General features: G+C 33.3%; 4 protein-coding genes across 6 annotated transcripts in view; 1 reads left to right on the forward strand and 3 right to left on the reverse strand.

Annotated features, from left to right (window-relative positions):
* Positions 1 to 22802, forward strand: part of LOC144840108 (inositol hexakisphosphate and diphosphoinositol-pentakisphosphate kinase 2-like) — a 230941-nt gene that overhangs the window by 174546 nt on the left and 33593 nt on the right. The window lies entirely within an intron of this gene.
* Positions 1971 to 14260, reverse strand: LOC144840090 (uncharacterized). Of its 3 annotated transcripts, XR_013611842.1 has the most exons (17): positions 14119 to 14260; positions 12587 to 13192; positions 11753 to 11881; positions 11247 to 11291; positions 10690 to 10734; positions 10424 to 10462; positions 10023 to 10061; positions 8591 to 8922; positions 7622 to 8224; positions 6973 to 7494; positions 6214 to 6711; positions 5561 to 6088; positions 4886 to 5455; positions 4063 to 4725; positions 3538 to 3903; positions 2833 to 3222; positions 1971 to 2091 (listed from the first exon to the last, which is right to left on the reverse strand). XR_013611842.1 is itself a non-coding variant. In XM_078695763.1 (16 exons), the coding sequence occupies exons 2-16, from the start codon at positions 13165 to 13167 to the stop codon at positions 2906 to 2908; spliced, it is 5271 nt and encodes a 1756-aa protein (XP_078551889.1). In that variant the 5' UTR covers positions 13168 to 13192; positions 14119 to 14260; the 3' UTR covers positions 2358 to 2905. The 3 variants fall into 3 exon arrangements, 2 of the variants coding, with proteins under 2 accessions (XP_078551889.1, XP_078551881.1); XM_078695763.1 differs by lacking the exon at positions 1971 to 2091 and having other exon boundaries at positions 2358 to 3222; positions 4063 to 4719; XM_078695755.1 differs by lacking the exon at positions 1971 to 2091 and having other exon boundaries at positions 2358 to 3222.
* Positions 14331 to 19851, reverse strand: LOC144840133 (uncharacterized). The gene is made up of 6 exons (XM_078695820.1): positions 19652 to 19851; positions 19229 to 19305; positions 19008 to 19112; positions 17724 to 17834; positions 17442 to 17549; positions 14331 to 17293 (listed from the first exon to the last, which is right to left on the reverse strand). Exons 3-6 carry the CDS (start codon positions 19110 to 19112, stop codon positions 14747 to 14749), a joined length of 2871 nt encoding a protein of 956 aa, XP_078551946.1. The 5' UTR covers positions 19229 to 19305; positions 19652 to 19851; the 3' UTR covers positions 14331 to 14746.
* On the reverse strand, positions 20211 to 22648 carry LOC144840153 (uncharacterized). Its single transcript, XM_078695860.1, has 2 exons — positions 22499 to 22648; positions 20211 to 22050 (listed from the first exon to the last, which is right to left on the reverse strand). The coding sequence occupies exons 1-2, from the start codon at positions 22636 to 22638 to the stop codon at positions 20421 to 20423; spliced, it is 1770 nt and encodes a 589-aa protein (XP_078551986.1). The 5' UTR covers positions 22639 to 22648; the 3' UTR covers positions 20211 to 20420.

Genomic DNA, 22802 nt, shown 5'->3' on the forward strand with positions numbered 1-22802 from the left:
TGTCTTTGAAAAGTTTCTTCAGTCAAACAATACATATTTCTACATAGAGAACAACGTATTTTTGTTCCTTTTTTAGCTGCAAATTTGCCCTTGCGATTTCTCCCGTCTATTCTTTCTTTAACTGGTACTGCAACGCTCTTGTGGCGTATCATAATATGATTATCTAACTTGGATTTGTTTTCGAAATTCCTTCTGCACACAGGCCAATCACATTGAAAAGGCTTCGTTTCGTCATGCATGAATTTCATGTGTCTCTTCAGTTTTTCTGCATTACTTAAGACTTTCTGGCAAACATTGCACTCCACTTCTTTGTGAACAGAGTTCATGTGCTTTTTAAAAATGACTCTATTCAGAAAGACTTCTTCACATAGTGAACAAATTAACTCGTTTTTTTCCGGCACTGCATCTCTGTGTGTTTTCATATGGATATTTAACAGTGATTTATTTTCGAAAAATTTCATCGCATCTATAACACTTATAACACGCTTATAATCTTTAGGTGTCGTATCTATGTGCATGCGTGTCTTGTCTGGTTTAAGAGAAAGTTTAGTTTTAATACTTTGGCAAATATGACCAATCAATGAATTCTCGGTGGCAAACGTTTTCCGACATTTTTCGCAATTGAACAAGGAAGGGTTCCTTCCCGTGTTAGCATCATGCCCAACACTATCAATATAACTTTTAGAGGTACTAGGGAGATGCTCATTACATATTTTTGCTTTGTAACTTTTCTGTGTAGCGTCTTTAGCTTGGTGTGACTTTTTTTCTATAATTGTTTCTTTTCTACTCAATCCTAGAAGTTGAATAGTTTTTCTTTGATTCTTTTCAACCAACCTACCATCATCACGAACATCATAGGTAACTACATTTGCATTTATGGCGCAATCAGCTTCAACTACGTGTTTCACCATTCGACTGCGGTTACATATGGCAACATGCTTTTTGTATTTCTTTCTATTAAGCCATTCACCACCACAGGATGCACAATTGAACGTGTAATCTGCATTTCCAATGTCATCCCTAGAAAATATCAAATACAACGAGTAAAATGATTGATATACAAGCCACACCCGATGGCTGTCAACGATATTTTTGGTTAGTTAATGAAAATTGAGTTAAACCCTATCAAAAAATACCCCAAGAACCTTGATAGATTTACACTGTTTTACGGTTATATTGCCCATTTGAAGAGAGACATTTATCAGCCTTTGCATATAGTGACGGACGCCGCAATAAGAAATTCAGTTGTCATCAATAAGACATAACATGTTACTAGACATCCATTGCTTCACTTCGATGATACAATTTGTGAGGATGGCTAACTATTTGCTTGGTTCAATATGTGCGCACACTTACAATCAATAGTATACGTGTTGCAGCACCACTCAACGAATTGGATAGACTTGCACATAATTTGAGATGTTTTGTAACAACGTTACAAAACTTCTGAATAACAAATTCAATAAATACAACTGAGACAGAAAGTAAATATTTTACATTTTTACTGTACTTGTACTTATATATATGAAAAGAATGTTGAGTTTCTCGACGTTTCGATCAATATACTTTGATCGTCCTCAGGAGTAAGAACTATCAAAGTATATTGATCGAAATGTCGAGAAACTCAACTATATATACGTGGTGTACCGCAAACTTTATATCAACATTTGATTTCGCCATGCAAAACATACAACGTTATGTCTTTCTTCAGTGTTTATTTGGGAGTACTACCATAGGTCTACCATATTACATCGCAACCTATTAAATGCACGTCTGAAGAGGATATTTGTTCTGGTGTATTTCTATATGTGAATATCAAATACCGATTTCTCTCCGAATGTCATCTTACATTTACCACATTTGAACAACTTTATTTTGTTGTGTTTCGTGTTCATGTGAGAGAGAGTTCAATAGAGAATTTCACCATAAAGTTCTTAAAAGTCATTCGCATTTAATACTAGTACTTCTTTGTTAACCACCATTCGACTGCGGTTACATATGGCAACATGTTCCTTGAATTTTTTTTCATTCAACCATTCACCACCACAGGATGCACATTTTAGTATGTCATAGAATGTATCAACGTCAACCCTAGAAAATATTAAATACAACGAATAAAATGCCTTGATACTAAATTCACTACTGATAAAATCCACAAACGTGCCATCGACCATTTGATTAGTTGAAAACTAAATTAAATGCCTCGATACACAACACAATCCATACTGATGCAAACCATATCTTTTGATGAGCTAATGTCATTGTTTTATTTCACCAGCAATGGCATTTGTGTACCCTGTTGGATATGGACATTTCAGACATGCAATGAGTGGAAACACATAACAAATAATCAAATATATATTAAATAAATCATTTAATTTAATGTAGAATTAATACATAATTTACTGATTGGAAATACAATATGAGGCTGCATTTTCCTTTTCTAATTTTACCATTTCATGATTATTTTAAATAAAGATATAGGTTTTCTGTACCACAAATAACGGTTTGACGACCATATAGTGTATAATATACTCTATATGGTCGTCAAACCATTATTTTGTGAAATTGTATTTTACATTGTATGCCTATATTATAGGCATACGATGAAGATTTTAATATCATGATGATCACACTGAGAATGTTTTAAATATATATCAACAATTAGAGTATATAATAATGTGTCACTACTTTTGCCAAATTTCATTGTTCAATCTACTGGAACAATGTGTTATTAATTATATACTATTAGTATATCGATAATAAGTCTTGCAGTACACAAAGTAATATTCTTTAAAAAATGGAAGTATGTTCGATTGAACCTAAGCTTACCTACTTCCCTTTTTAAAGGAAATTAGTACTTGTAATACCACAATGTTACTACAGTAAATTTGAATACATTAAATCAGCTATTAGTATTTCCATCCTTTTTACTTGTGCACATATTTGGATCAAAGTTTCTTCTTAAAGCTGCTAACATTGTTTGAAATTCTTTAGATCTCCGTTCCTCGGCAAGTCTTCTATCTTCTAAATCTTGTTTCATAAAATCCAATAAACCAGTCATATACCTTTCTTCTGCTTTCTCTAGCCTTTTTTCTTGCCTTCTTTTGCTTGCGGAAGACGTAAATGTTCTAGTATTTCTCCAAGCTATCCCATCCATTTTTCTAGTCAAAATTAGAAATGACTTTTCTGACAAAAGTGTTTCCTTCTCTCTTTTTTCATCTAAAATAATTGAAAATAAATACAGTTTAATTAAGCAGAATGTTAATATATACTAATTCAGGCGAGTGAGTGTGATCACTCGCCTAACACACTCCAACACTGCCCTTGAGGAGAGCGATTTACAACGCGCCTAAATTTGGTAAATTTGTACACACCAAAGTACAAAGAGCACACCTACAGCACCCCTAAATGTATTGAGGAGTGCAATTTGTAGCACACCTACAATTTTAAAAAGACAAGGCCTGCTAATTTCAAAAGTATTTTCAATAATTTAAGTGCAATTGTAAACAAATATTTAAAAAAAAATTAATTAACCTTTGTTATCTTGAAATTGCTGTTTAGGCCCTTCTAGGATATTTCTAAGAACAGTAGATTCTTTCTCACCCTCTCCTGATACATTTTGTTTGCTGCCAGGTTGGGTGTTGTTATGTCCAAGCTGCTGCAACAATAACGGTTGATCTTTGCTGCCATGTGGAAAGTTTTCAAGTTTGTTTTCTGGTTGTAAGTTTACAAACCGTTGAATGTCCTCAGGATGCGTGTTTTCTGGTTTCTGTATACTGAAATTTCCTTCCTTGTTTTCATCTACATTAAATTGCTGACAAAACATATGTTGCTGATCTTTCTCTTGTATTTTTCCATGTTGCTGTATGTTGACAGATTTTTGTTTAATTTCTTGAAAATCTATTAAAAAACAGAAACAAAATATCATACAAACAATTAGATGTTCATAAGCTGTATATTTCAACTAAATAAAATACTTTAGAGGAAGCAAAGTTTATAAATAACATAATTCAAAAGCAAGTATTGGTAACATAAGCAATAAAGGTTTTTTAAACATACCCTCATCTTTAAAAGAACTACTGACATTTTCTTCTAATGAGTTGTCTAGGGAAGAATTTAATAGTTCTTTCATTTTATAGTAAAATGGAAATGTTGCGAAGACATCGGTTTCTGACGGTGGACCAGTATCATTAAAAACCTTGTATGCTCTCTTCAGATCTTTTATTTTACGCTGAATCTGAATCCAATTTCTATAAAAAGGACCGCATTCTGCCAACCGTCTTGCCATTTCAACAAATGTACTTTTCTTTGTTTTATGCGAGTCTAATACACTTTTGATTTCAGGTTGAGCCCAAATGTCTAAAAGATGGTAGACTTCTATATCTGCCCAATTGAATGCTCTTCTTCTATTTAAAGTTTGATCTTGCTTAGTTTCCATTTGGTTTCTATTCATCTCTTCAGCTTCATTTTTATTTTCATTGACACAATTTTGCTGAATGTTTCCATGTTCTCTCATATATTGCCACTTATTGTCATTTTTCTCCTCTTCATTGCTATTAGGTTGCATGGTGGCATGTTGGTTGCTGTTATCAAGTGATTTACTACACATAATCTGCTCTTCAATATCATCAAATTCCTTCATTTCATCAAAAACTTCTCCATCGTTAGGATATTGAGAACTTACTTCATCACTGAGTACAAAGGAAAGCTCAAAACCTACTTCTACAAAAAAACAAAACATTGTTATTCTACAAAAACATTAATTGCTAATCTCTTTACACTTGGGCTAACCCATAGTTAAATTTTCAAAATTAGAAAATAATTTTTGTTGGTACAAAATGCCTGGTTCTGTGAGGTTTTTGGAAATAGAAAAGACACTTACTATCATCTCCAACGGAAGAAGCAACATTCTCGGGAACATACGAAGAGTATGGTTTTATTAAACCTTTCATTTTGTAGTAAAATGGAAAATTTCTAAAGATTTCAACTTCCGATGGTGGACCAGCATCATTGAAAACCTTGTACGCTCTTCTTAGATCTTTTATTTTGCGCTGAATCTGAATCCAATTTCTATCATAAGGACCACAGTCTGCCAACCGTCTAGCAATTTCAACAAATGTACCTTTCTTTGTTTCATGCGAGTCTATTACCCTTTTGATTTCTGGATCACACCAAATGTCTAAAAGGTGGTTGACTTCTTTTTCTGTCCAAAGAATTCGTTTTTGCTTTGAAATCTTTGAATCATCTTCTCTCATCTCATTACTTTCATCCACAATTTGATCTTCCTGATTTTCTTCTTTGTTGTCTGGTTCAGTATTTTCCTGCTGTTTGTTAAGTAGCTGTTTACTATCTAAAAGCTCTTCATTATCAATCTCTTCATTTTCATCCAAAACATCTTCGTCTCTGCCCTGATAATTTTCTTCATCACTTAAGATGCGAGAGTGCTCTAAACCTGAAATCATAATTTAATTGTAGTCTTGTTATGTGGTGGTACACATTTTAACCCGCACATTTTGTTTAGATTACAAATGAGTACAGAACAAAAAAAGAAACTTACTATCATCTTCAATGAAAGTATCAACATTGTCAGGAACATCTGAAGAGGATTTCATTAAAACTTTCATTTTGTAGTAAAATGGAAACGTTCTAAAGATTTCAACTTCCGATGGTGGACCAGCTTCACTGAAAACCTTGAACGTTCTTCTTAGATCTTTTATTTTGCGTTGAATCTGAATCCAATTTCTATAATAAGGACCACAGTCTGCCAAACGCCTTGCAATTTTAACAAAGGTATCTTTCTTTGCTTCATTTGATTCTATTACTCTTTTGATATCAGGTTCACACCAAATGTCTAAAAGAAGGTTCACTTCCTTTTCTGCCCAATTGACTCTCTTCTGTTTTGAGAGATCTTCTTTCATTTTACTACTTTCAAGTTGTTTAACATGAATCTCTTGATTCAAATCGTTCTTGTGTAACTGTGGACTCAACTGTTTATTATCTAACAGGATCACTTCATTATCAATCTCTTCATTTTCATCCAAAAAATCATCCTCCTGACATGGATAATGGTCTTCATCACTTAAAGCTGAAATCACAATTTAATTTTGATTTATTCATTACAATAATAAACTTATCTACAGTAGTGCTTTCTGTCAAACAAACAAAGCACACAAAAACAATATACTTTACAAAATCCACAACGCAACTTACCATCATTCATTGAAGTACTGGCATTGTCTTTTATGCTGTCTGATACATCTGCTAAAGGCTTCTTTATTAACTCCTTCATTTTGAAGTAAAATGGAAAAACTTTCACGATTTCAGCTTCTGGTCTATCCTGATATAGCTTGTATAATCTCCTCAGGTCTTTTACTTTGTGCTGAATCTGAATCCAGTTTCTAATATAAGGACCACGATCTCCTAACCTTTTGGCCATTTTAGCCCAAGCCTTTGTTTTGTTTTTATGAGTTGACTCTGTAATGTGTTTTATATCTGGTTCACTCCAGATGTCTATAAGGTGATTGATTTCAGTATCTCTCCAATTGATATCTCGTTTTCTTTTATGAGTAGACTCCACCACACTCGAATCAGTCAATAGCTGCTCTTCAATCTCGCTATTATCAAATGGTTGCTCGATCTCTGGATGCTGATCAAATGTTTCATCTTCATCTTGGCCAAATTCTTCATCACTCACAATATCTTCAAAATCTGAAATTATATGGTAAATGTTGCAAATATACAAATATAAATTAACATACAGTACATTGTTTGAAGGGTAAAACATTGTAAATAAAACAAAAACTGCAGTTCTGTTTTTATTTTTGATTTAAGACATTTCAGAAGATAGATGTAAATCTGGATAACTAAGTCAATAATCATTGGTCAATCATTGGTTACCAAGGCTACTATTGTAAATAAAATAAAACAATAGTTACACTAAATAAAAAGAGATTTAAAAAAAAACAATACCTTCTTCTTCTCCGGTGTTATCCAGAACATCCGATGATGACTGCTTAAATAATTCTTGGAGTTTGTAATAAAATGGAAACACCCTCATAATTTCAAATTCTGATTTCGGATTCTCATTACAGAGCCTAAAGGATTGTCTCAAACCTTTAATTTTGATCTGAACTTGCATCCATGTTCGCTTATGAGGACTGCAAGTTAACCGCTTGGCAATTTCATTCCAGGCCCACTTTTTACTGCTCTTTCGATGGGATTCAATTACCCTCCTTATTTTAGGTTCACTCCAAATTTCTATCAGATTATAGGTTTCGGTATCTGACCACCTTGACGCTCTTCTCTTTTTATTTAAAGTTCTTCTTTCAAGTTGGTCCTTATTGGCTAATGGTGCTTCATCTTGACGCTGCGTAACAAAGCTTGTGCTCTCAATGTTCATGTTTCTCCTCAATCTATCAAACTCATTATCTGTATCCGATTGTTGTTCATCCTCATCGAGGAAACTTTCTTCATCACTTAGAATACTAGAATCTGTGTCAAAAAATATAAAACTAATGTAAATGTTAAATAACACAGTATTTCATAATATTGACTAGAAAGATCAGAGTTTAAGAATTATGAGTAATTAAAACAAATATATAGAAAATTAAAAACTTACCGTCGTCGTCATCATCTTGTACTAGACTCTTGATATTTTCTTCTACTGAGCTGTTACCAAGCACATCTGAGAGGGACTTCTTCATTAAATTTTGAATTTTGTGATAAAATGGAAATACCTTCAAGACTTCAGTTTCTGAGCGTGGACCAGAATAATGACAAATCTTGTATGCTGCCCTCAGGTCTTTAACTTTTTGCTTGACTTGCTTCCAGGTCTTATTATGACATCTTGAAGATAACCTTTGTGCGATTTCAGTCCAAACAAATTGTTTACTAACATTTTTACTTGATTCAGTTATACTTCTTATTTCAGGTTGGCTCCAGATTTCAATGAGGTCATTGATTTCAGAATCTGTCCAGTAGGATGTCATTTTTCTTTTTGAAATCAAGTTAGCATTATCCTCATCAATACTGCCATCAGCTTTATTTAAAAATAAAGATTGTACTTCTTTTGCAATTATGGTGCTAATTTCACACGGATTCACAATGCTAGTTCCAGCCTGATTATCATTTTTGCTTGTATTCTGTACTTCTTGAGTATCTTCTTCTATTACTTCACATTCTATTCTTTTATCATTATCTTTTTCTTCAGTAAGAGTTTCTTCTAGAAAAAACAGAAATATTAGCTTCAATAGATGTTCAAACTAAACAAACATATTTCTTAAGAACAACTAATAATCAACAACAAAAAATATCATCATAGATTTACAGTCTTCACATCTACTGCACAGTAATATGCCTAACAATACAACATATTCCACTGTTTCAATATACATCTTTACTTGAAATCTGTAATTAACTATAGGGCCGACCCTAAACCAACATTTTTTTCAGCCTGCAAGTACTAATGTATGTTCACCACTAGGTTTCAGATTATTTCAGTGTCACTGTCACTACTTCCCTAATGAAGCATACAAATACCAAATGTTACCTAACTTCACTATAGTTGTTTTCTATTAGGTCAACTTACCTACGTTTTCTTCTAACAAAGCAATTTCTTTGGCTGATAAGTCCACCATCAATTCGTGGATTCTGGTGCTGAATTGACGATTTATAGTGAAGAAAGGCCCTCTGTACATTTGTAATAGGTTCTTCATTTTACAGCGAATTTCAATGTCAGGTCTCTCGGTGTGTCCAAGCTCAACCAACCTTAAGCGAATTTTGTTCCAAACATCTTTTGTATTTTTGTTGGATGTTAATTCATTTTTTATTTCAGACTCACTCCAAATATCTATAAGGTGATGAGTTTCATCATCTGACCATATAGCAGCCTCCTTCTTCGCCATGTTTGTTAGGCTAGGCCTAGTTTAGAATCAAATTACAGGATGTGTCTGTTATTGATCATAGGTAGGTGGTTTGTTTTGTCGACATACATGGTTCTAACGCGGTTACTGACGACGCGAACAGATTAGGCCAACATTGTCAATTTTTCTAGCTCCAATCAATACAGCTAACAAAAAACCTTTGCACTATACACACTTTTAAAAATGAGATAAAATATTATTTATCTTGTGTTTATCTGTTGATATAGTGGTAAAGTGATGTAAAATATTGATCTCGAAATACAGTACTTTTCGTCAATCTAAATTGTGTTATTCAAATAATATAAATTAAAATGTAACCATGGTTTAATTAATTTCACTGAGAGACATGATAAAATAAAAAGTTGTAGAACGACCAAGTGTCATTCATTTATCACTACTGTACATTACAAGCTATATTTAAGAGTATACAGTACTATTTAAAAAATCAAATCACATTTGTATTTATTGGATTGTTAAAACTCTGTTGAAATATGTCATTTGTTTAAATGTCTACGATACAAAGCAAGCCGGTACAGTTTTGCACAAGCACATAAATGAAAGACAAAGAGTTATTATGATTTCAGTATTCTCATTATAAAACACATTACAATCATGAAGTTCCTTCAGACTGAATGAATGGACCCTGCTAAGCATAAAGAATGTGTTTCTTGAAAAAATTTAAGAAACTAATTTATGCATGACTGCACTAAAAAAAACATATATCTAATTACTTCAGATATTTGTATACTAATACCCTTTTCACATCTGCAAAATGTAACTTGTAACCAGGATAGTGTGAATACAATTTTCTGGAAAATCTCGCGAGATTTTGCAGGGGTAAAAAAAAACACACAGACGAGAGGCCGATTCTTTTCTTCTGAAAGTTTGTACTGCACATATGTGTTGTCCTGGAATCACAGTATTAATTAAATAGCTCCCCAACTATGCAATGACGATACTTGAGATTTCTCAGGGTTCGTGTATGTGTGTATGAAAGCTGGTGATCATACCTGGTTACAACTTGTAACAAGTTGTAACAATTTACGCAGATGTGAAAAGCGTATTAGTAACACTTTATATAAGGAAAATAAATCTTACTCTGACTGTCTATTGTTTGATGAACGAGGAGTTGAATCACTACAAAAAAAATAAAATAGAATTAATACACACTAAATTAATATGTTTATTACAATCGTAACCATGGCAGTCATATTTTACATAAGATTACGGCAAATATAAAGATTGATGGGAAACCATGTAATCCGTTATTAAAATTGCAGTGTCTCATAATGTGACTTCAGCTCTTTCCAAACGAGTGTGTTTCACACAACGGAACATCAACACTGTTCTGATTGGTGTGAATAAAAAAATAAAAAACTCTGCAGCTCTATAGTAATCAGTAATTAGGCCCCCTCTAACTAAAACATCATTATGTAGTTTTTTCATACTCTTATACATCATTTAATTAGCAAGTAAGCTTAAAGCCTAAAATATATTACCTTTCTTTAGTTGTTTTCTGGTTTGAAGTGGTAGTGACACTGAAAATGAATAAATAAATAAATTAGCAATATTTGCCTATTAGTAGACTGTATGACATGACTCCAACATCTTTTTAATACTTCTGGTTCGATACCTTATTTTGTTGTCATTCCTTGATTCAATGTTTTTTTATATTTACGCTTAGATTACAAAAGATTTATAAAATCATAGAGAAATCTTAATATTAGATTTTTGTGTCCCAAAACTATTTTACAATGAAACTTACGATTCTTCAGGTGTTTGCTGCGTTGTACACATCTTAGAATAATAACTGAAATAATAAATGTATTATGGAGTGATGACATAATAGCATAGTATCATGTGAAAGGCATGAGTTCAAGCTTCTGTCTGTGCCATATTCATTGTATCCTTTACTCTAATTGCCTCATTCTAAGAATGGGATGTGTGCATGTTAAAGAACATGATCAAAAAGAGTAGATCACTGATGTAGATGCTCTGATCTTCCTAGTCGCTGGTTGTTGTGAGTCCATACTGTAGAGGGCCTAATCTACATTTGCTCATTTTCCAGATACAGAATCACAGCATATAGGCAACACACATTGAAATTAAATAAATAAATTAGCAATATTTGCCTATTAGTAGACTGTATGACATGACTCCAACATCTTTTTAATACTTCTGGTTCGATACCTTATTTTGTTGTCATTCCTTGATTCAATGTTTTTTTATATTTACGCTTAGATTACAAAAGATTTATAAAATCATAGAGAAATCTTAATATTAGATTTTTGTGTCCCAAAACTATTTTTCAATGAAACTTACGATTCTTCAGGTGTTTGCTGCGTTGTACACATCTTAGAATAATAACTGAAATAATAAATGTATTATGGAGTGATGACATAATAGCATAGTATCTCGTGAAAGGCACAAGTTCAAGCTTCTGTCTGTGCCATATTCATTGTATCCTTTACTCTAATTGCCTCATTCTAAGAATGGGATGTGTGCATGTTAAAGAACATGATCAAAAAGAGTAGATCACTGATGTAGATGCTCTGATCTTGCTAGTCGCTGGTTGTTGTGAGTCCATACTGTAGAGGGCCTAATCTACATTTGCTCATTTTCCAGATACAGAATCACAGCATATAGGCAACACACATTGGTGAAATAAAGCCAGGTCTTGGCCTTCAACTTGTGTTCAAAAGTTGTGAATATTACAGAATTTTATATCAACATATTGATTTTGCAATGCAAAACTTCATACAATATATTACAAAAATGTTACTTTTATTTACAAATTTATATAAATTTTTTTTTATAGCTTTACTTACGAGTTTAAAAGAAATTCTGATAACTCTTCATGTGTGTTCAAATTTAGACTTTTCCTAACTTTCAGCCACCTGATATACTGTTGACCAAACATTGCTTTTGCAGCATCACCTCGTTTCACATAGTAATAACTATATAGAAAAAAAATATTGATGAAAAATCATTTAAAGATGTATTGTCCCTTGAAACACAAAAAATGAAGGTCAAAACAAAGATTTCAAACCACAAGTATGCATTATGCATGATGCTAATTAGGGATTGTTTACAACTCGTCACGGTTGAGAAGGTGTTTTCACACAGATCGCGAGGAAGTTTTAAGATTATGCATACAGAGTAGCCAAACAAGCAGGTTGCATTATGAGATATGTTTTGATCGAAAACTTTGACTGGAAATCAAAGTTATTTTTTGAACAAGAAAACGTCTGTATTTCAGTTAAATGATTTTTTTTCCGACTAATTTTTGGAGAAAGTTAATAATTATTATGATACTTCAAAATGACCCACTTTTTTTTGAAATATTTTATTTCTTATTTTTTTGGAATTAGTCACAGGGACAATACATCTTTAATAATTGATATTGTTTTTGGTATAGCACAATGTACAGGTTACTTGCACAGATTTCAAGTCCTTATCCAAGAAGATTCAAGTTCTACTTGATCCAGTACCATGATCATGGAGAGCATTGAGCATAGTATGGTTGTTGGCACCTCCACTTGACTCAAATTCAGAAATCAAAATGGCCTATTAGAGACACAATACAAGCCTCCCAAGATGGCCTAGGAAACTGGACATTTAAAAAAATGTAAACATTAGAACCCGACCAACTTGGAACCTACCTATCTATTAATCCTTCTGCTACTTTTACATCATTGAATTTAAATTCAGACGCAATGTTTTTCCATCTAGGCAGTTGATTACCTATGTTTAATAACGGACTAGATCTATTTCTATAGTCCATTTCTTCCTTATTGCCTTTGTTATTGTCTTTCTTATTTTCTCTTGATTTTCTTTCTTTCTTTTTTTTTTTCTTTCTTGCAGTTGCTTCATCTTGTCCAGATTCAGAACATAGTTTATTCTTTCTTTTGAGACTCATAAATTGTCCCCAAGTGTTTTCATCTGTATCGTCTACAGGTTCAGTTTTTATTCGAATAATCTTCCCTTCTATATCAATAAGCGACTGTGCTGGATCCACATCTGTATCAGCATTACTTTCATTATCTGACATCGTATTTTCACGTTCTTTTTTTATTTCCAACATGTTATCAATTGATATGTTACAACCAAGCCCTAGTAGCTGTTGGTGCATCCTGGCAGTATTTGAGTCGCTTTCTGGTTCGACATGTTGGTTATCCATACTGCAAGAAGTCGATGGATATTCTGCATAGCTATCATCTTCATTTTCTATTTTTATGTCCATCTTACTGGCATTCAGCTACTGTACCCTGAAACGAAAAAAAAGTAACCATTAAAAAGAAAAAACAATGCTATCAGCACATTTAGCCATGAGTTTTCGGAACAGTCGATCATGCTCCTTCTATTTCCTGGCCTTGCAGGTTTGTGAAGCCATATACAGTATTAATAGGCTAGCATATATATTAATATTACAGAATGTGGGGAAAAAAATGTAAAAAAATTATGGATCAAACATAATTAATTATACAATAATTGTAATTTAAAGATACTGTATATTGTCCCCCTAAAAAATAATTTTTTTAATTTTTGTTGTTGAATATGCCATTTTAATATCACATGTCATAATAGTTATTCACTTTGACCAAAAACTTGATCCAAAAAAAAAACATTTTACACCAAAAAAATGTAATTTAAAGCAAATATACCTAAATTGTCTGGAAGACAATGGTTTTGGTTAAAATTAACCATTTCTTTTGTCTTTTTCTACAGAAGTGAATAACTTTATTAAAACTGTGAAATTGCCTATTCAAAATCTGATTTTATTAATCTTTATTTTTTCATGTTTTGGGGGACAATACATCTTTAACATAGGAATGCAACAAATGCACTATTATTTTTTCGAATGGAATAATGTATACCACGGAGGGCACAATGCAACCACGCCTGGCGTTCCATACTAAATTTATGCGGCCAAACGTCAAGCCTGGTGCGACTAGCCGGCCTAGGCCTACTATTTTTTGTTGAAAGAACATCGAAAGAACGCTCGCGCCGAGCCTCCCTCTTCAGACAGAAAATTAAATTAAATCAGTTGTGCAGCCAAGAAGCTAGCCTAGCTATTTTATAGAAAATCAACAGATAAATGTTAATAAATCTATTCTAAACAACCTAATATAACAACACGTATTTACATAATTGTCTGAATAGCACTTTCATAAGTATATAATGCGTTTATTACCTGTTATTTTGTCCTTTTATTGTGAGTCTATGTATTCCTCTTTCGTTCTCCTCCTTAAGATTTTACATGAGAGCGCCCTCTCACGTTGCGTGTAGTGTCTTTTTTGCAGTAAATATAGCAAAGATAGTATCTTTGAGTATAGTTGGTAATTAATAATAAAATATATTTTTTTTAAACAAACAGTGATCAAAACACAGAAAATATAACTGCTGTATATAGACAAATTCCAACTAATTTAATTCTCTATTAAAAATAGTCACCGAAGTGTGTACCATAATATCTTTATGGTACCATACGCTACAAAACAGAACTGTATATCATAGGATAGCCAATATAATAGATATCATATTCATATAAAATTTATTGGTAGGATAGGATAGACAGACAGATGCATTTTTCACTTGAGCTCCTGTGAATACTGATCCGGCGAGCTCTCACATGGGAGCTTAAAAGTGCTGGAAAACGGAGGTGGTGTAACTATTTCATACGCTTTTCATCTTTTTTTTGGTTTTTAGGATATTTTATGGATCCTTTTTGTGCTTAGAAACATTGTATTAGGCACTAATAGACTACCATTATTATTAAATACATGTTATGATACCAATAAATGTCATATTTCTACTAGAAATTAAGTTTTTTTCCCGAGTAATCTAAGGATTCTTTTCTCTTCTGCGCTTACTTGTACTTTCATTACACCATTATCCGCCCACCAATCAATGTTATGTTTACTTTTCTTGTGTGTTTTTAGACTGACTTTATGATTAAAAGTTTTTTGGCAAATGTTACATTCATATGGCTTTTCTCCTGTGTGAACGCGCATATGTTTTGACCGATTACTGGATTGAGAAAACCTTTTCTTACACACAGGACACTCAAACTTTTTTACGGTTGCGTGCGATTCCATGTGTACTCCAAGACGTCTCATTGAATAGGTTTTTCCACATATCTCGCATGCATACTTTTTATGAGTCAACATATGTTTACGAAGTTTACTCGGACACAAAAAAGTTCTTTCACATAACTTGCATGAAAATTTCTCTCGCAGCTTCTGGTTTGCGTGCACTTCCATGTGTTTCTGGAATCTTGATGGAGACTGCAAAACAGCCATGCACTCCTGACATTTATATGGAAAGTGACTACTAAACTTATCATGTGTACGTAGTAAATGAACATCAGCTTCAGTTAATGACTTGTATCTTTCTTCACAATGAGGGCACTTGTATGGTAAATGTCCTCCATTATGAATCTGATTCTCATGAAGTTGCAGATCAGCATTGATGCAGAAAATTTCCTGACAGGCTTTGCATTCATAAGAGACACTCGCTCTTTCATTCTCATGCCTTAATTGATGACAAGCAAAATCGGTTGCACTTTGCAACTTCTGATTACATTCAGTACAAATGTATTTTTTATTTAATACTATCCGCTTTGTTTTTATAATTTCACCATTTCTGTTTATTCTGGCAAATACACATGTACCACTTGTTACTTGCTTTTCAATTTCAGCAGCAATCTCATTTTCTTGAAGTCTTTTAGCAGATTTTTCGTCAATTTCACTGGCTGAAATTTCATTATCATCTTGGTTGATGATGCATTTCTCTTCATTGTCATCATTTTCAGCATTGGGACTGATGGGAAGTGTTTCATCATTTTTGTCAGTGGTACAAGATTGAATTACATCAATGGAATCAACTTGATTGTCACCGCCACTTTCGCCGTTGCATAGTTCTTTGATGCCATCCTTTTTTTCTACATTATCTATGACACTGTTAGAAAGTGTTTCATTAGCATCAATTTCTTGGAGATCAAGTTTGCCAGCGGTACGGTCAAGATTTACTTCAATGCCATCCATTTGATTATCATGGTCTTTGTCAGCTTTGCAGTTGTTAACATTCTCTTCACTGTTAGAAGGAGTTTCATCAACATTAACTTCCTGGAGATCAGTTTTGCCAGTGGTATTGTCAAGATTTACTTCAATGGCATCAATTTGGTTATCATCTTTGTCAGCTTTGCAGTTGTTACCCTTTTCATCATTTTTGGGTAGAGTTTCATCAACATCAACTTCCTGGACATCAGTTTTGCCAGTGGTACTGTCAAGATTTACTTCAATGGCATCAATTTGGTTATCATCTTTGTCAGCTTTGCAGTTGTTACCCTTTTCATCATTTTTGGGTAGAGTTTCATCAACATCAACTTCCTGGACATCAGTTTTGCCAGTGGTACTGTCAAGATTTACTTCAATGGCATCAATTTGGTTATCATCTTTGTCAGCTTTGCAGTTGTTGCCCTTTTCATCATTTTTGGGTAGAGTTTCATCAACATCAACTTCCTGGACATCAGTTTTGCCAGCGGTACTGTCAAGATTTACTTCAATGGCATCAATTTGGTTATCATCTTTGCAGTTGTTACCATTTTCATCATTTTTAGAAAGAGTTTCGTCAACATCAACTTCCTGGACATCAGTTTTGCCAGCGGTGCTGTCAAGATTTACTTCAATGCCATCAATTTGGTTATCCTTGTCAGTTTTGCCGTTGCTACTCTCTTCTTCATTGTTTGAAAGTGTTTCAACAACATCAACTTCCTGGACAATTGTACTGTTAAATACTTCATCTTTAGAAAGATTTTTACCTTTGTTAACTTTATTACATGAATGCTTAATAAGATTTATCAGTATTTTGAATGATTTGTCACAGCAGTAACAAGCATAATGTTCATTACACAGCTCAATATCAGATTCAATAGTTGAAGACTCGCCAGACTTTTCTGCCGAGAGTTCATTCGCGCTATCTGAAGACTCTTTCAATTCATAATCACTATCTTTGTGGCTGCATTTTAACCTATGACGTTCCAATTGTGCCATGTTTGTAAATTCTCTACCACAATCACAATAATTTACTTCGCTGTCATCATCCATAATTTCTTCATCTATGCTCTCTTCTGTGGCCATGTAGGTATAACTTCTTGGTTTAAGCACTCTTTTAGGTCTAGTAGAACTAGAGTTTGCATTGACAGAACCAGCATTCTTAGAACTGTGCTTTCTTTTAGGACGTTTCACTCGTGTTTTTGAAACCCTTACAGAAGTACTTGGCTCTTCTCTTCTTGATCTCTTAGAACTGCCACTGTTGCTCTCAAGAGAACATGCACGAGAATGGTTATCAATTATTATCTGTATCCTCTGTAAATAAAAAAAAAAGAACTATATTAGATTCTTCCATGTACAGAAGGATTTTTCCATTTAGGAAAACAGTGTAGTAATCATGGATCCAATAAAAATCGTCCAAAGTCATTTATGTTTTGCTAAAAAATAGTGCAAACTTTCTTACTGCGGCCATTCGTTTTAATTGTAGATCACTTAGTACCATTTTCTTTTCTTTGGTTTGCTTTGGTGTTATCTTCCTTGCTTCTTCTTCTTCGTCCATCTTTGTTTGCATCTGTATAAGACATGACAATGAGTAAATGAAAACATTTTTTTTTCAGATGATGATGTTGATGTTGTATTATATATTGGTTTAATAAAATGAATAAAGGACAGCCTTTTCAATAATGATCATAGCTATACAGTGTTTTCTTTTAGGACGTTTCACTCATGTTTTTGAGACCCTTACAGAAGTACTTGGCTCTTCTCTTCTTGATCTGTTAGAATCTGTGTTAGAACTGCCACTTTTGCTCTCAAGAGAACATGCACGAGAATGGTTATCAATTATTATCTGTATCCTCTGTAAATAAAAAAAAATATTAGATTATGCCATGTACAGAAGGATTTTTCCATTTAGGAAAACAGTGTAGTAATCATGGATCCACTAAAAATCGTCCAAAGTCCATATGAATCTCTTGAGCAACGAAATAGCTAAATTGCCTCAACACACTCCGCTGGGACATGAATACCACTGATTTCGCATCGTGATATTCTACAAAACACTTGATTTTCATGTTCCCACCTAAATATCTCGGCTATTATAAATCGGATTCTTTTGGATAGTAGCTCAAAATAAACTGTAGACAATACTGAACATTAAGATAAAAGTTTTTAATTTGTAAAGTTACAAAAAGTATGTGCCATTTTACATTTTAAAACTCACCATCCATTGCCCGCCCACAGTGTGAGGTCAATTTTTTACCTATTTTCTAAAGCACCACAGTGTTTTATTTGCAATTTAAGATCACTTGTAGGTCATCAATCATTTTGGATAGTTTCTTAAAAGAAAGCTGAATATTCATAGATTCCTTACATAGACTGTGTCAAAATAACAAAATCTATTTTGAAAAAATCTAAAAAATCCTCAAAAACGCGGCAAAATTCAAATAGGGTTTGTCTGTGTTATCAAGCATTCAGTTGGCAAACCGTTGGATTGTAGCTAAGTTTGGGGTTAATTTTTGCATTATATAATTGTAAGTACCTTTTTAATTTTTATATCATTCTAATGTTTGATATATAACGAACAATTATTAGGTGTTATTTAGTTCTATATATCGTGTTTTATATTTAAAATTGCCAAATTAAGATACCTATGTTTGAATGCTAGAAAGCTGGGATCTACCATTTATCATTCGGGTAATGGTTATGTTTATCTTTCTGTGAACTGTTTAATGTATAGATAGTAATTATTACAAAGTCTGGAAATGTTCATACTACACTAGTTTATGTCATTTTAATTTCCTTGGTTCAAAAATGTAATCGATAATTGTGGAAATTAATTTTAGTCATAATGGTTGACCCCCCTATATAATGGACGATGACAAGACTTGGGTTGCATGAACTTGGTATGAACCTATAAGTAGATAAACAGCTCAATAGGTACATATTAAAAATCACTGTTTGGTTGCAAAATTTGCACCAAGAGATTCATATGTTTTATGTTATTGCTAAAAAATAGTGCAAACTTTCTTACTGCAGCCATTCGTTTTAATTGTAGATCACTTAGTGCCATTTTCTTTTCTTTGGTTTGCTTTGGTATTATCTTCCTTGCTTCTTCTTCGTCCATCTTTGTTTGCATCTGTGTAAGACATGACAATCATACAGTAAATGAAATTCAGATGATAATGTACTTAATATATTGGTTTAATAAAATGAATAAAGGACATCCTCTTCACTAATAATGATCATAGTTACAGTATTTCTGTAGATGCAATTAGCCGTTTGTTTCTCACATCCAGTAGTTTGAATAATGTTTAATGTTAACTGTATATCTGAAAGTAAAAAATATATATAGTACTGTGAGATAATCGGTTTCAAATTAAAATATTGAATACACATGTATTTTATTATTATTAAGACTAAGAGCAAATATAAATCATTTAAATGGAAACACACATTTTCAAAGCCAATGAAAACACTAATGATCTAGGCCTAGGCCTATCTAGGTTAGTAGGGCAGCCCACTCCTACTGCGCCTCCTCATCATGTATGATGTGGAGCACATGGCATGGATTTTGGCCCTACTTTTAATTTATACTAAGTACTGTACAGTATACAGTACATCTACTGTAGTGTACCACTAAGCCTAGCTAGGCTAGGCCTACTCTACTTTACTTACTATCTAGGTAGGCTAGGCCGCCTATCTGCCATATAATTAGGGGCCTTTAAACACTAGCGAGCCTATAGTAAGTCTGAGTACGTGAGTTAGGATGAATGTAGAAACCATAAGAATGCGCCTTTATTTTCTTGTAAACTGCATCATTTTAATGAATTAAAAACAAGTTGTTACTGATTCGACATGATGCTTTTTCAGTACGGGCGGGAGAGGGCGCCATATGTCTTATATGGAACGCCATCGATGTATTTATGAATGCAAGGGCTACAAAACGCACAATTTCTTATCTTTTGCCTGACCCTCTATATAAAAAGTGTTTACTATGTAACATTTTGAGAGAGACACTGTATGCTGATTTCTGATTGGTGCAAATCCTTTTTTTACATTTATTCATGTTTAACCGAGATATTCTTTAATGATACATCAATAACATATTTAAAACTAGTATCTGTGTAATAGTGAAGCAGCGTGTCAATATTCTAGTGACTTCATTTTTAAAAAGATAGAAAAATAATAGGTTACGTAAAACTTAACATGCAATAAAAATATCAACACTACAGCGTATAAAATAAACAATTTAATGATCATATACAGTATAATCAAATCAGATGTAATGTACTGTACGGCATGTATCATTCTGCAATACATTACTGATCTCCTACAGCAAAATGTACCACTGAGATGGTTTATTTCTCATTTTGAAATTCAAATGGAAACACTATACTACTATTATTGTGTCATAGTAGGAAGACATGATAATCCTTTTTTGTTATCATTCTTTTTTTATCTTAGCCGCCCACCAATCAATGTTATGTTTACTTTTCTTGTGTGTTTTTAGACTGACCTTATGATTAAAAGTTTGTTTACAAATATCACATTCATATGGCTTTTCCCCAGTGTGAATGCGCATATGTTTTCGTTGATTAGACCTCTGCGCAAACCTTTTCTTACATATGTGACACTCATACTTTTTTAACGTTGCATGTGAATTCTTATGTATTAAAAGTCGACTCTTTGAATAAGTCTTTCCACATATCTCACACACATATCTTTCATGGGTCAACTGGTGCTGAGCAAGAGCTAACTGAGATGGGTAAGATTTTGTACATGTGTCGCAGGAAAAGTTATTTTCCAATATCTTAGTTACGTGTATATCCATATGATTCTGGAATTGAGGTACATCCCGAAACAAAGAAGAGCACTCGACGCACTTGTATAAAAATTGTCCACTAAACTTGTCATGTTTGTGTAATAAATGAGTATCAGCTGCAATGCACGTCTTAAACTGTTCATCACAATGAGAACATTTATACGGCAAATGTTTTCCCAAGTGACTATGATTTTCATGAAGTTGCAGATCAGCTTCAATATGAAACTTTTTCTGACAGAATTTGCATTTAAATATCACTCCAGCTTTTTCGTTCTCATGTCTTAATTTATGATAACCAAAATCAGTAGCACCATATATTCGATGGTTACATTCAAAGCATCTATACATTGATTTTACAACTAACATGTTGTATTTTACAATTCTTCCACTGCTGTTTACTCGAGCAAATACAGTTGGACGACACACTAAAATAACTGCCTTTTTATTGTCATCAATGTTTTTAGCAGACTTTTCGTCTGTTTGATTGGTATCATCTTTTACACTGTCATTACATGCCTTTTCGTTGCCATCATTTTCATTAGAGCCATCAAGATTTTTAATATCATTTTTGCTGGTGTTAACATGTACTTCATTGCTACCAGTATCAACTTGATTTTCATTTTCTTTGGAAATCGTTTCATCAGTGCCAGTGGTACTGTTAAGATGTACCTTGTTGGATGTAGGTTTATCAGTATCAGTTTCAAGATTATCTTCATCTTCATTTACTAGGTGGCATGAATGATTCATGAGATCACTTTTCTTACAAAAGGTTTGATCACAGCAGAAGCAGCCATATTCATATTGTACTTTGCCAACACTATCTTCTGAATTGTTCCGATCTGAAGCCTTATCCGACACTTCTGGTTCATAATCACTCTCTTTAGGTTCACCACCACGCTCTTCTTTAGGTTCACCACCACGCTCTTCTTTAAGTTCATCATCACTATCCTCTGGATAATCACAATCTGAGATCTGATCTGGTTCATAATCACTCTCTTCTTTTTTGCATCTTAGCCTGTGAGTTTTAAATTCTGCTAAACTTATTAAAACTTTACCGCAAGCACAATTGTAATATTCTTCTTCGCTTTCTTCATCCATACTCTCATCATCATCTTCTTCACTTTCTCTATACATACTCTCATCATCAAAAATTTCAGCAATTGTTCCCCTGCTCTCCTTTTCGAAAATCTGTTTCCTTCTTCCCTGTTTGTGATAACTAGGCCTATCACTGTCATCATCATCAGAAAAGAAGCTGTGAAAACAAAAGACCAACATTTATTTATTCTTCTAAATTTGAAATAAGGTAACCTGTAATAACAAACTTCTTATTTCACTGAAAACATAAAGAAATATAAACTTTGTTTTGGAATATTTTTTTTTAAACAATCAATACAAATCAATAGGAACAAAAGTAAGACTCCACTAAAGACTGCTACTGCTAGTCTACACATTTAGAACGATAACATAAAACATACATTTTTCTTAAATAAAAAAAAGGAAAATCGGTAGAAAAATTGTCATTCTATAACTAGGACTAGGCCTTGCTAGCTCTCTTCTGGCTAGCCTAGGCTAGGCTAGCTAATAAGCTAGTCTAGCCTAACTCTAGCTAGGCTAGAGCTAGCTAGGCCTAGGCTAGGCCTAGGCTAGGCCTAGGCCTAGGCCTAGGCCGCGCCTATGGTGGTAGTAAATAGCATAATTACGTGGCTGTTAGCTCATCTGGTATCTCTTTTTTTATTTCTGCGCCTTGAAATGTGAACAAGTTTTCACCCATGTCGACATCTTCAAATTCCAATATTTCATCTTTTAAATCCTTGTCATCTTTTCTTGCTACGGAAGCCATCTTTCATGAATGTTTTGTTGCAGAGTGTTACGAATGAGAGAGGGCGCCATAAGAGAGTGTATTTCAGAGCCATATATATGGCTCTGGTGTATTTATGAGAATGTATACGAACTGCATTTTCAGGACGCTATAACTGTATAATTGTTAACGCAACATCAGTGATT

The sequence above is a fragment of the Antedon bifida genome, chromosome 1 (assembly GCF_963402885.1).
Source record: "Antedon bifida chromosome 1, ecAntBifi1.1, whole genome shotgun sequence".
Taxonomy (NCBI): Eukaryota; Metazoa; Echinodermata; class Crinoidea; order Comatulida; family Antedonidae; genus Antedon; species Antedon bifida.

Bases quoted from the DNA above. Each gene is read 5' to 3' on its own strand.
- LOC144840090 (XM_078695755.1), bottom strand. From the start codon at position 13,167: ATGGACATAAAAATAGAAAATGAAGATGATAGCTATGCAGAATATCCA. The intron at 8,225-8,590 runs GTAAGTTGACCT...TGTTTTTTCTAG, and splicing joins TTTGTTAGAAGAAAACGTAG to AAGAAACTCTTACTGAAGAA. The intron at 6,712-6,972 runs GTATTGTTTTTT...ATATAATTTCAG, and splicing joins TAACACCGGAGAAGAAGAAG to ATTTTGAAGATATTGTGAGT.
- LOC144840133 (XM_078695820.1), bottom strand. From the start codon at position 19,112: ATGCAAACAAAGATGGACGAAGAAGAAGCAAGGAAGATAATACCAAAG. The intron at 17,550-17,723 runs GTAAGGGTCTCA...TGTCTTATACAG, and splicing joins GAGAAGAGCCAAGTACTTCT to ATGCAAACAAAGATGGACGA. The intron at 17,294-17,441 runs GTAAGAAAGTTT...TTTTATTTACAG, and splicing joins AATTAAAACGAATGGCCGCA to AGGATACAGATAATAATTGA.
- LOC144840153 (XM_078695860.1), bottom strand. From the start codon at position 22,638: ATGGCTTCCGTAGCAAGAAAAGATGACAAGGATTTAAAAGATGAAATA. The intron at 22,051-22,498 runs GTAATTATGCTA...TTGTTTTCACAG, and splicing joins CCAGATGAGCTAACAGCCAC to CTTCTTTTCTGATGATGATG.